General features: G+C 44.2%; 1 protein-coding gene across 1 annotated transcript in view; it reads left to right on the forward strand.

Moving 5' to 3' along the window:
- Positions 1 to 2,004: 2,004 nt before the first annotated feature.
- The window catches only part of TRIM36 (tripartite motif containing 36), a 55,114-nt gene continuing 40,103 nt past the window's right edge, over positions 2,005 to 17,015 (forward strand). The window contains exons 1-2 of the mRNA XM_023197646.2: positions 2,005 to 2,360; positions 8,351 to 8,585. Coding sequence (XP_023053414.1) covers positions 2,334 to 2,360; positions 8,351 to 8,585 — 262 coding nt within the window. The 5' untranslated portion in view covers positions 2,005 to 2,333. The remainder of the gene's footprint in view (positions 2,361 to 8,350; positions 8,586 to 17,015) is intronic.

Genomic DNA, 17,015 nt, shown 5'->3' on the forward strand with positions numbered 1-17,015 from the left:
TATACTCTGAAAGAATTAGGCTTAGGAAGTCCTCAAATCTACACTAATATAAGGTCTTAAACATCTCATGGGACCAAAACAAAAATACCACCAAATGATCTGTTTCAGAAGGATGAATAGATAGTTGCTCACACAACTAAAACCTATACTGGGGTGATAATGGTAAGGTTGTGCCCACTGCATAAGTATTTTTATTTTTTTTTGAGACACAGTTTTGCCAAGTGTATTAACATCATGTTTGAATTTTGTGGATCAGGTAGAAAATGATAGCTCAGTGAAGTCTGATTTGCAAAATGGAAAGTCATAGCAATATATTTTCACCAAAATATTGTCTATACAGGTTTTATTTTTAATTCCTGCTAATGGAGAGTTCTAATCACTTTTACTGTGTCAACTAATAAGTTTTGGATCAAAGCAGGTGTGCTGATGTGAAATTACAGCCCAAGGGGAATTATTTCGCTCAAAGGCCAGTGTGAGAAAGACTTACAATGCTTTCTAACGATTGAGCCTTTAAAAATATATATATAGGCACCTAATTCACGTAGGCATTTGTTATTCTCCTCCTGATTAGCACTTTTCAGAACCTGTGGGAAGGAAGCCTTCTCAAGTCTAGCACCTGCGGCCACGGGACACGCATTAATCCGGATCACAACTTCCCAGGCATCATTACCCGGCAAAGCGTGTTCACCCTCTGTTCACCTCATCTGTAAATGGAGGGTGTTCCATCAGAGAAAATTGCTACAGTCCCTCAATGTTCTTAATTCTACACTCCTTATTTAGACGCCGGATTGGAGACAAGGCTCCCGCTGCAGACAGGGCTGTGGGAAGACGGCGGAACTTGCCACAGCGAGACACTTCTCCCAAACAGGAAATAAAAGTGGGAAGCATTTTAAAACCTAAAGGAGGTGTCTCGCTACAGCTCTGTAGTCCCTACTTACCCAGAAGTTTAGGGCATCTGTTCTTAAAGCCTAATACATAGGAATGAATGATTTAGCTAGCCAGGAAGGCAGTGGCGTGATCTAATAATCCCAAGTTAATTTGTTCTCCGTGTGTCCTGAAAACAACACAAGAAAACACACTTGGGCCGTGGCAGGTGAAACGTGCACAGCCAGTCCCTGAGGTGGTGCGCGCCGTAAGCGGGGGTGCCGGAGCCCCTCAGGACCCTCTGTCCTGGTCCTCAGGAGGGAAAGCCTAGGCCCGGGTGGCGGGGGGTCGCTCCCTTTCCGCGGCCTCTTAAATTCAGTCCCGGGCCAGCATCCGGGAGAGGAATCCCCACCCTGCAGGCCGTCCCCGCGCCACTGGGCGAGAACGTGCCGTGACATCGCGACTGGGGTATGGAAGCAAAAAGCGGGATACGAGTGTTCAGTGCCCAGTTAGGGACTAGGAAGTTCACCCAGCGAGTGAAGCCAGGAGAGAACCGGGACGAGCCGGGCGGGGACGGGAACCCCAGGCCGCGCCCGGCTGGGGGCGGCGGAGGGGCTGGCGGGGTCTCACTCGGGTCGCCTTGCGCAGCTCTGCCGTGCTCGCCTCGGCCATTCAGGGAAGGTGGCTTAGGCTCGCCCTCGCCCGCACCGTCCTGTGCTGAGCCTGGAGCGGGGCTTCGAACCGCGAAGGAAGAAAGCGCAGTGGAGCAAACCGAAGGGCGGAGGGGCAGCGCGGGGCGAGGGGCCAGGGCTGCAGCCGGCTGCTCTCCCGCCGCGGCGCCCGCCCGCCCAGGCGCCGCCCTCGGCACCCGCCCACCGCTCCCGGCGGCCCTCACTTCCGCTCCTCAGAGGCCCCCCAGCCTGGCGTCGGGCGACGGGCTGCTGCCCGGGTGGGAGTGAGGGGCTGCTGGGTAGGGAGGCGGTGGCGGCGGAGGGCGCCGATTCCCAGCCGCGTGCCACACCCGCGCCGAGCCGAGTCCCGCGAGCCCCACGCTCAGACACCGGCCTACCAGCCCCAGGCGGCCCCGCCTCTTTTGTGCGGCTGGCGCTGTTTCCTGGGCAACGGCCGGCCACGCCCCGGCCACGCCCCGCTGCGCCCCGCCCAGGTCTCTGCGCTGCGCCCCTCCCAGCCGCAGTCCGCAGGAGCCGCTGCCGCAGCCGGACGCTGGGCGGGATTCCCGGGGCCGTCGCTGGGAGCGAAGCTTGCTTCTCCCGCGCCTGTGTTTTCGCTGGCCCCGGCTTACTTCTCCCCGCGTCGGTCCGCTGGCCGGGTTCGCCTGACCAGCTCGTCTTCCAGCTTCGGACCGAGGCTCCACGGCCGCCGCAGGGACCCGCCCACCAGACCCTGCGCGGGGTTGCCGGTGTGCTTGAGTGGAGCGTGCGGCTGATGACACCTGGCAGAAGGCAGCCATGGAGGGCGACGGCTCAGACTCGCCGGTGAGTGCGGAGGGCACCGCCGCCCCCCACCTCGAGGGCGGCGTGCCGGCGGCAGCTCTTTCTCTGTCCTCCGCCGGGAGCCCGCAGGGCGCCTCCTCCCGGGAGGGCAGGGACAGTCGTGTGGGGATCCTGCTTCCTCTTTGCCTTCCCCCGCCCGGGGCCAGGTTCTGCAACCCGGGGCGTCCCCTTTCTATCCCCAAGAGCCGGACGTGGGGTCCCCAGAGCCGGAGGAGAGCCGAAATCCGGGAGTTGCCAACCTGAGCACCTCGGGGAATCACGGAGGGTCTCTCTAATGGAGCTCAGGCTGCAGAGTTAATTAGCGTTAGGGAGTCGGGTGCGGGCAGAAAACTGGGGCACGTGCCTCGCGCTTGCGGGGCCGCCCTTTGTCTAGGCGTCGTGACCCCCGCGGGCCCGGCGGGCTGCCGCCGCCTGGGGCAGAGGCTCCTCCCCGGCTTCGCCTGCCCGCGGGGGGCGGGCCGGGGCCCGGCAGCTGTCAGCCTACAAGTGTTTTTGTTTAAAGGTGTCGAATGTGCAATTCTTCCGAAGTTGCCCGAGGAGCCGCTTAATTGAGGGAGCTGCCTCGTTACACTTAATCAGTTTGTTTCTCCCTCAATGACTGACGAACTAAATTTTCTTTTGGCACTTTATGTCCATTGTGATTAAAACGTCAGATTCAAGACACTGCTTCATGTACGAGAAAAATGGAAATGATTTTAGATCCTCCCCCAGAGAAGTAAACCGTAACTGACCATATTGATACATAAAATGGAATGTAAGAACCTATTTTGGACATCCCGGACAAGATTTTCTTTTGAATTAGGTGCCAAACCCTTTGTGAAATGAGATAGGATGTGAATATTTTGTGTTCTTTGATGTGAATTCTGAGGTTTAGTTATCTTATTTCCAAATCTATGAACAATTGGGAGGTGATACGGCTCTTGATCACATATTTGAGTGATGCAGCAAGAGACTGCGTTGAAACACCCACTAACAATGATAAAACCAGTTGGCTCTAACGCGGTTAAATTGTCAGAGATTATTGAAGCACTTTGTGTCACTTTAGGGAGAATAGGTTAGCATACATTTTTAAATTTCATTACATTAAGTCAATTTTAATTTTCCTTGTTTTTCTAGCAGCTGAAATGATTGTACAAGGTTATAAGTGCTTTGAAGTTGAGCTATCTTTAAAATTGCAGGGATGCTGACTATAGGATTCATATATTTGAAGTCTGGGATACATGGAAAAAACTACATAGAGAAATGATGGCGAAACTGATAGGAGGTCATCAAACTTTTTTAGTTGTGATGAATCTAAAATGCTTCTCACTTAAAATAATGAAAGCCTGTAGTATTGAGAGCATTTGTAGTGGTGCTTATACACCTTTTTTAAGGGTCCTCTACACTCTTAATATTCTGTTATGGTTAGGCTTTGTGTCTACACCCAAATCTCATCTTGAATTGTAATCCCCAGGTGTTGAGGGAGAAACTTGGTGGAAGGTGATTGGATCATAGGGCTGTTTTCCCCCATGCTGTTTTCGTGATAGTGAATTCTCCCAAGATCTGATGGTTTTATAAGGCAATGTTGTCTGTTCTTTCTCTCTCTCGCCTGCTGCCATGTAAAACGTGCTTGCTTCCCTTTCTGCCATGATTGTCAGTTTCCTGAGGCCTCTCCAGCCATGCAGAGCTGTGAGTCAATTAAATCTCTTTTCTTTATAAATTAGCCATTCTTGGGTATTTCTTTATAACACTGTGAAAATGGATTAACACAGAGAATTGGTACCAAGGTAGTGGGCCCTGCTGTAAAGATACCCAAAAATGTGGAAGCGACTTTGGAACTGGGTAACAGGCAGAAGTTTGAACAGTTTGGAGGGCTCAGAAGAAGACAGGAGGATGTGGGAAAGTTTGGAATTTCCTAGAGACTTGTTGAATGGTTTTGACCAAAAGTCTGCTAGTGATACAGACAAAGAAGTCCGGACCAAGGTGGTCTCAGATGGAGGTGAGGAACTTGTTGGAAACTGGAGTAAAAGTGACTCTTGCTGTGCTTTAGCAAAGAGACTGGCAGTGCTTTGCCCCTGTCCTAGAGATTTGTGAAGCTTTGAACTTGAGAAAGACGATCTGAAATTGCAACTTACGTTTAAAAGGGAAGCGGAGCGTAAAAGTTTGGAAAATTTGCAGCCTTACCATGGAGTAGAAAAGAAAAACTTATTTTCTGGGCAGGGATTCAAGCTAACCGCAGAAATTTGGTTAAGTAAAAAAGACTCAAATGTTAATCGCCAAGGCTATGAGTACAATGTCTCCAGGGCATGTCAGAGATCTTGGCAGCAGTCCCTCCCATCACAGGCCTGGAGGCCTAGGAGAGAAAAATGGTTTAGTGGAGTGGGCCCAGGGCCCTGCTGCTGTGTGCAGCCTCGGTATCACAGGATCCTTAGGGTGTCCCTTTGCCAGCCAGAAACCTCTGTGGCAAGTGTTGCCTTTGCCCAAGTTTTGCTCAGGCCCACTGGACTTTTTTTTTGCCCACTTGGCCTGACAGACTGTGCTTGGCTTTCACTACTGGCCCCGACCCCATGCCTGCCAAGGGCAAGCCCAGGTGCAGAGCAGCAAGGGGTGCATGAGTGAGTGAGCACGGGGTACAGTGTGCACAGCCAGGCATGCTGGCCGTGGCAGGGCAGTCAGGTCCAGGTGCCAGCATGGGTGCCGGCTCCTTGCTGTGGCTGGAACAAAGGTGTACCACAAGTGGCTTCCACTACAAACACTGTGGAACACAATGACACCCAGAAACTTGGAGATGCCAGGAACTGCAGAGCCACAAAGAGGGTGTCACAGCCCTGGCTTGGAGAGCTCATAAGTCCAGGCTCCCTAAAGGGCTGCAGCTCTTCTCTCCCCTCTTGTCTCCTCCTCGTCACTCACAACATGGCGAGCAGCGGGGTGTATTTTAGCCCTGTTTGTGTTACAGCTTGTTTAGTCCTGCCACTTGGCAGGTCCAGAGTTCCCGTACTGTGTCCAGGAAGAATGAGCTACGCGGACAACTGGAGGGTAAACAAGGTGAAGAGGTGCTTTATTGAGCAGAAGAATAGCTCTCAGGAGACCCATAGTGAGTAGCTGCTTTCTGCAGGCAGTTCCTCCCAACAACTGCAGCTCTCAGCAGAGAGGAGCCCCAGAATGGGTATCTCCTGTCTGCAGGCAGGTCATTTTGTCAAGTGTGCAGCCCTCAGCGGACAGGAGACCCAAGTGGGTAGCTCTTACCTTCAGGCAAGTCGTCCCATCATCTGCCAGAGTCTGGCTGAGTTTGTGGTTTATATGGGCTTCAGAGGGGAGGAAGTGTGTGCTGACTGGCCAATGGGTGGCCATGGGTGGGCCCGGAAAATTCACTGTAAGTTCTCACTCCAGTCAGTGGAACTGGCAGCCTGGACCCTAAGCTTTAGGCTATCCGTTGCTTGAGGTGGGGTTTCAGCAAGGATCTGTCCCTTTCCTCCCAGGAACCTGTCTGCCTCCCACTGCCATTCGTGGTGCCCAGACTGTTTTACCTGAGAGATGCGTTCAAGTACCATGTTGAGTCACCCTCAGCCCTGCACTTGGCCTCTCTCCCATGTTCATCAGCACCCAAAGTCCAGAAGGGGCTGAGGTGGCAGGGGCCTAGTGTGTCAGCATCTCCTCAAGTACACACACACCTGTCCAGGTCATGGCAATGCCCGGGCTTGGCCACAGCTTTTCTCCATCAGAGTGGGCACTGGGAATGGGGAGAGGCCAAGCAGCAGGAGCAGGCATTTCTGAGCATGCAGGGGAAGAGGGGCATCCTGGGCCACCAAGAGCATAGGAATGCCCTAGTCCACAGCTGGGTGGCTGCATTTGCACCCGGGAGCGTGGGGCTCCCTCCCCACCAACTCGGAATGGGGAAGGGCTCCTGCCTGTTCCTGGATCCCGCCGGCTCTGCAGAGTAAGCAGGCCTGGCTGTGCCTTCCCAGCTGCAGCCAGCGTCTTTGCAACAACTGTTCCAGATGGGTTGCAGCTGCCATCACTGGGACTTGGTGCCCTGTGCCCCAGCTGTTCCAGTACCAGTTGTGGCTAAAAGGGGCCAAGGTACAGTTCAGACCATTGCCTCAGAGAGTGCAAGCCCAGAGCCTTGGTGGCTTACACATGGTGTTGGGCCTACCAGAGCACCAGAGTCAAGAGTCGAGGTTTGGAAACCTCTGCCTAGATTTCAGAGAATGTACGGAAACACCTGGATGTCCAGGCAGAAGTATGCCGCAGGGGCAAAGCTCTCATGGAGAACCTCTGCTGGGGCAGTGCAAAGGGGAAATGTGAGGTATAAGCCACCACACAGACTCCCCACTGGGGCACTCCCTAGTGGAGCTCTGAGAAGAGGGCTGTGGTCCTCCAGACCCCAGAATGGTAGATCCACCAACAGCTTTATTCACATGTCTGGGAAACCTGCAGACACTCAATGCCAGCCATGAAAGCAGATGGCGTGGGGGGCTGTACCCTGCAAAGCCACAGGGGTGGAGCTGCCCCAAGGCCATGGCAACCCACCCTTTGGATCAGCAAACCCTGAATGAGAGACATGACGTCAAAGGAGATCTCACTTGGGAGCTTTATGACTTAATAACTGCCGTTTTGGGTTTCAGACTTTCATGGGGCCTGTAGCCCCTTTGTTTTGGCCAATTTCTCCCATTTGGAATGGGAGCATTTATCCAGTGCCTGTACCCCCATTGTATCCTGGAAGTAACTAACTTGCTTTTGATTCTCCAGGCTCCTAGGCAGAAGGGACTTGACTTGTCTCAGATGAGACTTTGGACTTGGACTTTTGAGTTAATGCTGAAATGAGTTAAGACTTTTAGGAACTGTTTAGAAGGCATGATTGGTTTTGAAATGTGAGGACATGAGATTTGGGAGGGGCCAGGGCCAGAATGATACGGTTAGGCTCAAATCTCATCATAAATTGTAATCCCAAGGTGTTGAGGGAGAGACTTGGTGGGAGGCAATTAGATCACGGTTAGATTTTCCCCATGCTGTTCTTGTGATAGTGAATTCTCACAAGGTCTGCTGGTTTTATAAGGCAGTTTCCCTGCTCTTGCTCTCTCTCACCTGCCTCCACGTAACACAGACCTGCTTCCCCTACTGCCATGATTGTAAGTTTCTTGAGGCCTCCCTAGCCAAGTGGAACTGTGAGTCAATTAAATCTCTTTTCTTTATAAATTATATAGAAATAAATTTCTGTATAAATAAATACATCAAATTCTTTATAAAGAAATTAAATATCTTTACAAATATCTTTATAAATTGGTAATTTATATAGAAATATCTTTATATAAAGAAGTATCTTCATATAAAGAAATATAAAGGTATTTATAGCAGTGTGAAAATAGACATACATATTCATGAAGTGCTTTTAAGATAATTGCTTTGATATACAGCATTCGAACCTCAGGCATTTTAGCTGCATTACAGTTGCAGCATATGAAAAATGGTCGTATTTAATATATAAAATTGCTGATGATTCGGCTTGCAAATAGATACCAACTGGGGTTCCATGAACATACTGACTCAGCTAGTGTTTAATAGTTCCTGTTATTTGCCAGTTACAGCGTTAATGCACTAAATAGGAATATAGTCTTACTGTAAGTGCTATATTCAAAATTTTTATTGACATGATCTACTTTTAGGATTTCACTGAAGTCCTAAATCAGTGCACTGGTGATGGAGATTCGAATGATGGCTTTGTAATTTTTGATAGAATATCATGGTCCTCTAATATTTTACATAATTTTTCTCTTCTTTTCATTTTTGCCCTTCAGTTCTGGGTTATGGGTGTTGAGGGCAGTTGATGGTATCAAATTTTATTGGGGAAAAGAAGTTTAAAATTTAAAAAAGAAATCATTTTCTTAATTCTTTTTGGTAAAATAAACATATGTACTTATTCAAGAGGTATAAGAATGTTAATGTATTTACCCACTAAGTGCCTTTAACTTGGATTGTTTTACTCTCAATTTAAGGTTACCATTAAGAATATCGAAAGGGAGCTCATTTGCCCAGCATGCAAGGAGCTGTTTACCCACCCATTGATTCTCCCTTGCCAACATAGTATCTGTCATAAATGTGTAAAAGAACTCCTGCTGACTCTTGATGATTCATTCAACGATGTGGGATCAGACAACTCCAATCAAAGCAGTCCTCGACTTCGGCTCCCCTCCCCTAGTATGGATAAAATTGACCGAATTAATAGACCAGGTATGTGTTAGAACTGTGGGCTGCGGTGGTGGAGGGGGTAAGCTTATAGATATATATTCGGTGATAACTGGAAGGAAAATTATTTTTGTCATCTTGAGGGTTCATTTTTCCAGATGAATAAATTGAAACTATAGTTATAAAGGGTCCTCCCCCACTGTTGAAATGTCAAAATGAACTCTTGGCTTTTGATTCATACTTAAAGTAGATATTGGATATTGAACATGAACTTTGTGTTAAACTCTTTATTAACTGTGTTTGTAAGGCTGAGCATGGTGGCTCACACTTGTAATCCCAGCACTTTAGGAGGCCAAGGTGGGTGAATCACCTGAGGTCAGGAGTTCGAGACCAGCGTGACCAACGTGGAGAAACCCCATCTCTACTAAAAATACAAAAATAGCTGGGCGTGGTGGTGCATGCCTATAATCCCAGCTACTTGGGAGGCTGAGTCAGAAGAATCGCTTGAACCTGGGAGGTGGAGGTTGCGGTAAGCCGAGATCACACCATTGCACTCTAGCCTGGGCAACAAGAGTGAAAATCTGTCTCAAGAAAAAAAAAAAATCCTGTGTTTGTCTTTAGGATTTTTTCTGACTGTGTGAGTCCTTGATACATAAAATAATGGACCACTGAAATACTAACTAGGAAAACATTGATAATTCATATATGGTAATAGGTAAATAAATACTGCAGAATTAAGGAGTGGGACTACCTAATGGCTAGTCCTAGATAACTTTTAAGGGAATTATTTTTTGTCATTTTGTCCCTTCTGGTCCCATTTGAGGGTTTTATTTTCTTTATCCCTCATCCCTGTTTTTTTTTTTTTTTTTTTTTTTTTTTTGAGACAGAGTCTTCCCTGTCTCTCAGGCTGAAGTGCAGTGGCACGATCTTGGCTCACTGCAGCCTCCCTCTCCTGGGCTCAAGTGCTCCTCCCACCTCAGCCTCCTGAGTAGCTGGGACTACAAGCGGGTGCCACCATGCCCAGTTAATTTTTATATATTTTTGTTTCACCATGTTGCCCAGGCTGGTCTCAGACCCCTAGGCTCGAGCAGTCTGCCCACCTTGGCCCCCTGAAGTGCTGGGATTATGGGCATGAGCAACTTCTTCCAGCCTCTCCATCCATTTTTGTCTGTTTTCAAAAGAAGGATTTTGAATGTCATTAATAGTGGAATTCTGTAGTAACGTATAGAAAATGAAATTGATGTACAGCACGTATATCTTTATTACGTAGCCAGTGTTTAAATTATTTCTTGTTGGGATAATGTTACTTTTTCTCTGGACAGATGTTGCAGGATTAATGCAGATCAAAATTAACTTGAAATCACTGGAGGCACTGAAATTCAGGGCCAAATACTAGTACAGAAGTCAGCTGCAAGGACCAAAATGAGTGGAAATAGTACAGGCTCCTGTTAGGCATGTCCTTATGGAGGAGAGTCAGTAGTGGTCCTAAGTATCCGACTTCAGAGCAGCGCTTCCCATTTTGGGCTTTGAAGTTTCAAGTTTAATCTTTTTGTCCACTCTGTCAGTTTCTCCCTCTTAAACTATAGGAGTAACTTTTTAATCTAGTAAAAAAAACCTTTTCAGAAAAGAATCTAAGTTACGTTTTAGAGAATGTTATCTTCTTTTGGTCTCTGTGATAGGGAGTCTCCTTGGGTGATACTTATGTGTGCTCCATCAGAGAGAATGGAGAGGAGTAGATATGCTGCTATTAAAACTTCTTCTTTTTTTAAAAAAGATGGCAATCACTAGTTACTTGGATGATATTTTGCACATAGGGAAGTTGTATGTATATACAAAAAAACAAGCAGCGTCACATCAGGCAAACAGAAAATTCAGAGAGTATGAAGTTATAAAGGGTCATGACCCTTGTGAGGTCATCATCTTTATGTTTCCTCCCTTGCTACCAATCTGGCATACTGAGGAGGGAAAGACAGCATCGCTTGAAATCAGTCCTGCCAGCTTAACAACTTGATATTCTGTTGGTACCTCTTCATTGACTGATTGAGAACCTCTGCTTGATTGACCAAAGAAAACTTTTTGTATATTAATATTTAGCACAAACAACATTTTAGTTATGTACTAGATCTACTTCTAATTAGTTTGTGCTTATATACATATTTCATGAAATTCTGTAGGCTTTTTAATATTAAGATTTGACTAGTTTTTTGTGTGATTCGTATGAAGAACTAGATGAATGATTTTCTGTTTTCAGGAATTTACCTAGCATGGAACTCTGTAGATGCTTAATAAATATTTGTTGAATGGATGTTGAATGAGAAACCTCTGCCACAGAATTTGTACAGAGCATGCCACAATGGCTTATATTCAGTAATAATGACTTTTGTCTTTTGGAATATGAGCTCCATTACACCATACATTTCACTGTCTAGATACGAAATAGAATTACTGAGATGTTTCTCCTTCTTCTTTAGGAAGAACCCTGTGAAGTTAGATTATGTCCTGAGAGGGGTAAAGAACAATTACGGAAGATGAGAAGGGATGACTGCAGAATATGATAGCTTTCTTATGGATAGAACAAGTGTGCTGGGTATCTCTAGCAGAGGTCCCAGGTCAATGAGTAGATGGAATAGGAAAGCACATTTAACTTAGCATGAAAGAAGACACACACACAACACACCACCCCGCCACTAAGGCTGTCCCCAGAAATGAAATGGGCTGAGTATATCAGATTCCTGCCACTAAAAGTGTTTACATCAGGTGTCAAATTTAGATGCTGCAGGGCCAAGCAGGTTCATTAATGAAGAGAGCCCCAGGCATAATAAATATAGGACTCTCCTTCATTTTAGTTTTTTTGCTGTAAATATGGAGACAATAAATATTTGATTTTCCCTTTATCTCAACTACTATAAGAAAACTATCAGCCCAGAGGGACAGCAGCCAACTGATTTTAGGACTCCCTGTTGGAGAACATGGTGTGGTTTGGGACTGTGGAGTCTAAAGCAGATGCCTTGTTAAAGGGGGCAGTAACCACTTGGCAGTATCAGGGTTGAAGATGCCAGATTGTCAGATTTATTGGTTTTTCACAAAAACTTTATAGTGGTTTCCATGTGAAATCTGGTTTTTAAATATTTTCAATTCAGGTTATTTAAAAATACCACACCAGCTCAGTAGGACAGGACAGTCAAAACGTATCTTTGGCTGTGACCCAGACAGCCTTTGGGACATCAGTATTTGAAGACTTTGAAACAATGGTTGGGTGGCCACTGTCTGCAATATTGTGGAGGGTATTTCTGCTGTGGGTGGTAGGTTGGGCCAGTTGTTCTGTCACATGCCATATCTCCAGCACTGAAGTTCTACGCCTTATTGAATACCAGTGGTATTCATTCATTCAACAAACATTTGAGTACCTGTTGGTTACCAGATATGGCTAAATGGTTAAGAACAATGAACAAGATAGACCCACCTCCTGTTTTTTTTTTTTTTTTTAAGACACGTACCCCTTAGCATTGTACAAAGCTTTATAACAGATTTATTACTAGAGCATAGTCCTTTATCAACAACACATACAGAGCAAGTTAATAAAGAGAGAGCACCCAAAGGGTGAGAATGCTGTAAGTACGGAAATCATTCCTGGAGGTTTTAATGCAAATTTTAGGATTGTCTTTTACCAGTTTTAAACTAGTAGAAGTCATTGCAGTACAAATGTGATGTTACTTGCCCTCTATTTATTGGGCATTTGCCTATAATTCTTTTTCTGGTAGATTCATGAGTAATATTCCTTTTTTTCTGACAGCTTTTTAAATTTTTATCCTTTAGACATTTATTTGAGACAGGGTCTCACTCTATTTGTTACCTGGGCTGGAGTGCAATGGCTTGATCATAGCTCACTGTAACCTCTAACTCTGAGGCTCAAGTGATCCTCCTGCCTCAGCCTCCTAAGTACCTGAGACTAGAGGTGCATGCCACTCACTCTCTCCCTGCTAATTTTTAAATTTTTTTGTGGAGATGAGGGTCCCATTTTGTTGCCTAGGCTGGTTTCAGACTCCTGGCTTCAAGTGCTCTTTGTGCCTTGGCCTTCCAAAGTGCTGTGATTACGGGCGTTAGTCACTGCACCCAGTCTGGTTTTGTCACTGGTCTAATAAAGGGATTAATTAAACCTGGATTTTCCAGTATGGTAGCCACTAGCTACATGTGGCTATTGAGTGGTTGAAATGTGGCTAGTCTGAATTGAGATACGCTGTGAGTTAAAATACACAGAATAAAAAAGACTGTGAAATGATCTTTAATCATTGTTATATTGTTTACATTTTAAAATCATAGTATTTTGGATATAGTGGATTAAATAACGTTATTAAAATTAGTTTCAATTGTTTTTTAATATATTGTAAAATTTAATATATACTGGAAAATTTAAACGTAGTATATTGTAGTTTTGGCTCATATATTTCTTTTAGATAATGTTGCATTAGACTTTTGACAGTTTTTTTTTTGAAGGGTACCTTTAAAGGAGAGTGAGATTTGTGTGCATAACACAGTAGCATATTAAATTATGTACAAATAAATGCCATATTACTGTATACTTTTGATCATATGTATGTAAGCTTTCCCCCCATTTTGTATTTTCCCGTTGTCTAAACTGAATATATTCAGTTTTAGTGTTTTGTTTTGTTTTCTTTTCTTTTTTAACAATTTTTAGGTCAGTAAAAAGTCAAACAAAGGATGTTTGATTTCACTTTGTATTTGCAACATTTACTGTAAGTATGATTGTTTAAAAATACAAATCTATATAGGACAAAGTATTGTCTCTTAAGTGCTATATCATAATGATTCTAGTAAGATTGCTTGATGGATGTTTTATACTACTGGCTTCATAAATACCGTGTGTACCAGGAGAAACACATTTTTACTGTTAATTCAATAATTGTATTATTTTCAGGACACAATTACCGCTTTCTCTTTTGTTAACAAGTTGTGAATCTTCTCTTTGAAATTAAATTCTAAATCCAGCTTTCTGTTCATTGTTCACAGCATCACAACGGAGATCTGTGGGGTGGAGAGGTAGAAAATGTTTTATTGCTTTTGTGGCCGCAGGCAGTATGGTGTTAGATTTAAATTAAATAATCTTGATTAAGGTTCTTAAACATCAGTGGTCAAGTCTTCAAAATTGTGTAGAGAGTGAACAAATTGGGCTGAAATGACTTAAAGGTCAACAGGACTACATTTCCAAGCAAGTTCTGATGTTTTTAAAGAGAACACTGATTATTGGTGCTTACATTTTGTCGATATACATGACAAAATATTTTTGAAGAAAATGATTTATACCGTTTTTGTATGTTTTTTTGTATATGGTATCTTAAAAATCCTTTACATTTGCTTAGTGGAGCAAAGCTTGATATTGCTACATGTAAAAGGTTAAATAAGCTAATGCTTTCTTATGTATTGAAAAATGTGATTAAAGGTATTGATTATTTTTCTATTTAATGATATCTTTGCTCATTTTATACATATAGAGTCTTTGTTGATGTTTTAAAGTACTTGGCATCAGAGTTTTAGCATTGAGGTCTTACTCACTTGTGGGTAAGTGTACACTCCTTTTTTTAGACTTTTGAAATATGTGAGTCTGTGTAAAAGATGGGGCGACCTGTCTTATTAAAATTTATTTTTACTCCAGTTGACCTTTAAAAATAACATAGCCTGCTTTCTTATGGGATGCTGGTGATACCACCTTCTATTTCATGGGAGAATAATTAACACCTGAAATTTATCCCCTTTCTGTCTTTTTCTCTTTCTTCTGCATTTCTTGACTTAAAAATCTTGTAACCACGATTAGAAGTCAGGTATAATTCTTTCTTTTATAGGCTTTCGAGAATATAAATTTTAAGTGTTGAAATTTAGTAATTAGAAGGAGAGATAGGAGCAGTTTGCTTTAAAAAAGCTACTACCCATTTTTGATTCAGAGGGTAGCTGAGAAAAATAATTTTCACAGGGTGAAGAATGCCGATATAATACCCAAAAGGTAAATGTAACTCATAGGCATCAAATAGAATGTGCCAAAAGAAGCATTAAGGTGGCGGCATAAGATATCAGGCCACTGCTAAACACCAAAAGCCCAACAGTAGTGTCCACCATTGGAAGAGGTAGTTCATGAAATGTCAGGGATAGCGATGGGGAAGTCGCAGCCAAAACATGGGAGAGGATGCAAGTGGCAGAGGTTTGCAACCTCCGCCGGTTAGTTAGGAACTGACTCTCTTTGTTTTGAAATACTTTATTTTCTCTTTGATATTTAAACGGTTAAATGAATGACTGAAAGCTGGCTTTTTTTTTTTTTTTTTTTTTTTGAGACGGAGTCTTGCTCTGTCGCCCAGGCTGGAGTGCAGTGGCCGGATCTCAGCTCACTGCAAGCTCCGCCTCCCGGGTTTACGCCATTCTCCTGCCTCAGCCTCCCGGGTAGCTGGGACCACAGGCGCCCGCCACGTCGCCCGGCTAGATTTTTTTGTATTTTTTAGTAGAGACGGGGTTTCACTGGGTTAGCCAGGATGGTCTCGATCTCCTGACCTTGTGATCCGCCCGTCTCGGCCTCCCAAAGTGCTGGGATTACAGGCTTGAGCCACCGCACCCGGCCAGAAAGCTGACTTTTTTAGGGCATTTGCTATAAACCAATTTGAAAATTTTTGGAGTCTTTATTTTAAAATTATGCTGACTTTTTAATCTATCTTTGAAGGAAAGATTTGTGGGAAAAAGAATAGATTCTGCAAGGTGCTAGTATTCACATAATTTGCAAATATCACATTCAATTTGACATATAAAATTGCTTTCTTGTTCTACATTACTTCCTTACCTTTCCAAGCCATCATTATTTTTCTTTATTTTATTTAAAAAATGTTTTGATTTCCATATGTTATTGGAGTACACGTGGTGTTTGGCTACATCAGTAAGTTCTTCAGTGGTGATTTGTGAGATTTTGGCGCACCCGTCACCTGAGCAGTATCCACTGCACCCTATTTGTAGTCTCTTGTCCCTCACCCCCTTCCTACCCTTTCTGCCTGAGTCCCCAGAGTCCATTGTGTTATTCTTATGCCTTTGCGTCCTCATAGCTTAGCTGCCACTTATGAGTGAGACCATATGATGTTTGGTTTTCCATTCCTGAGTTACTTCACTAAGAATAATAGTCTCCAGTCTCATCGAGGTCACTGTGAATGCCATTAATTCATTCCTTTTTATAGCTGAGTAGTATTCCATCGTGTATATATACACCACAGTTTCTTTATCCACTCAGTTGATAGGCATTTGGGTTTTTTCCACATTTTTGCAACTGCTAATTGTGCTGCCATAAACATATGTGTGCAAGTATACTTTTTGTATAATGACTTCTTTTCCTCTGGGTAGATACCCACTAGTGGGATTGCTGGATCGAATGGTAGTTCCACTTTCAGTACCTTTTTTTTTTAAGGTAGAGTTTCGCTGTTGTCCCTCAGGCTGGAGTGCAATGGCGTGATCTTGACTCACTGCAACCTCTGCCCGTCAGGTTCAAGCGATTCTCCTGCCTCAGCCACCTAAGTAACTGGGATTACAGGCAAGCATCACCACAGCTGGCTAATTTTTCTATTTTAGTAGAGGCAGGATTTTGCCATGGCAGCCAGGCTGGTCTCGAACTCCTAACCTCAGGTGATCCACCCACCTTGGCCTGCCAAAGTGTTGGGATTACAGGTGTGAGCCACCACACCTGGCCTCTACTTTTAGTTCTTTAAGGAATCTCCACACTCTTTTCTGTAGTGCTTGTACTAGTTTGCATTCCCACTAGTAGTGTAGAAGTGTACCCTGTTCACTGCATCTACGCTAACATCTGTTTTTTTTTATTATGGCCATTCTTGCAGGAGTAAGGTGGTATCGCATTGTGGTTTTGATTTGCATCTTCTTGATCATACAGTGATATTGAACATTTTGAAATAATGTTTTTTGACCATTTGTGTATCTTCTTTTGAGAATTGTCTATTCATGTCCTTAGCCCACTTTTTGATGGGATTTTTTTTTTCTTATTGATTTGTTTGAGTTCATTGTGATTCTGGATATTAGTCCTTTGTCAGATGTATAGATTTTGAAGATTTTTTATCCACTCTATGGGTTCTCTGTTTACTCTGCTGACTATTCCTTTTGCCATGGAAAAGTTCTTTAGTTTAATCAAGTCCCAGCAATTTGTTTTTATTGCATTTGCTTTTGACTTCTTGGTCATGAACTCCTTGCCTAAGCCAAAGTCTGGAATGGGTTTTTCTCTTTTTTTTTTTTGAGAATTATTATTTATTATTATTATTATTATTATTATTATTATTATTATACTTTAAGTTCTAGGGTACATGTGCATAACGTGCAGGATTGTTACATATGTATACTTGTGCCATGTTGGTGTGCTGCACCCGTCAACTCGTCAGCACCCATCAATTCGTCATTTACATCAGGTATAACTCCCAAAGCAATCCC

The sequence above is a fragment of the Piliocolobus tephrosceles genome, chromosome 4, assembly GCF_002776525.5.
Source record: "Piliocolobus tephrosceles isolate RC106 chromosome 4, ASM277652v3, whole genome shotgun sequence".
Lineage (NCBI taxonomy): Eukaryota > Metazoa > Chordata > Mammalia > Primates > Cercopithecidae > Piliocolobus > Piliocolobus tephrosceles.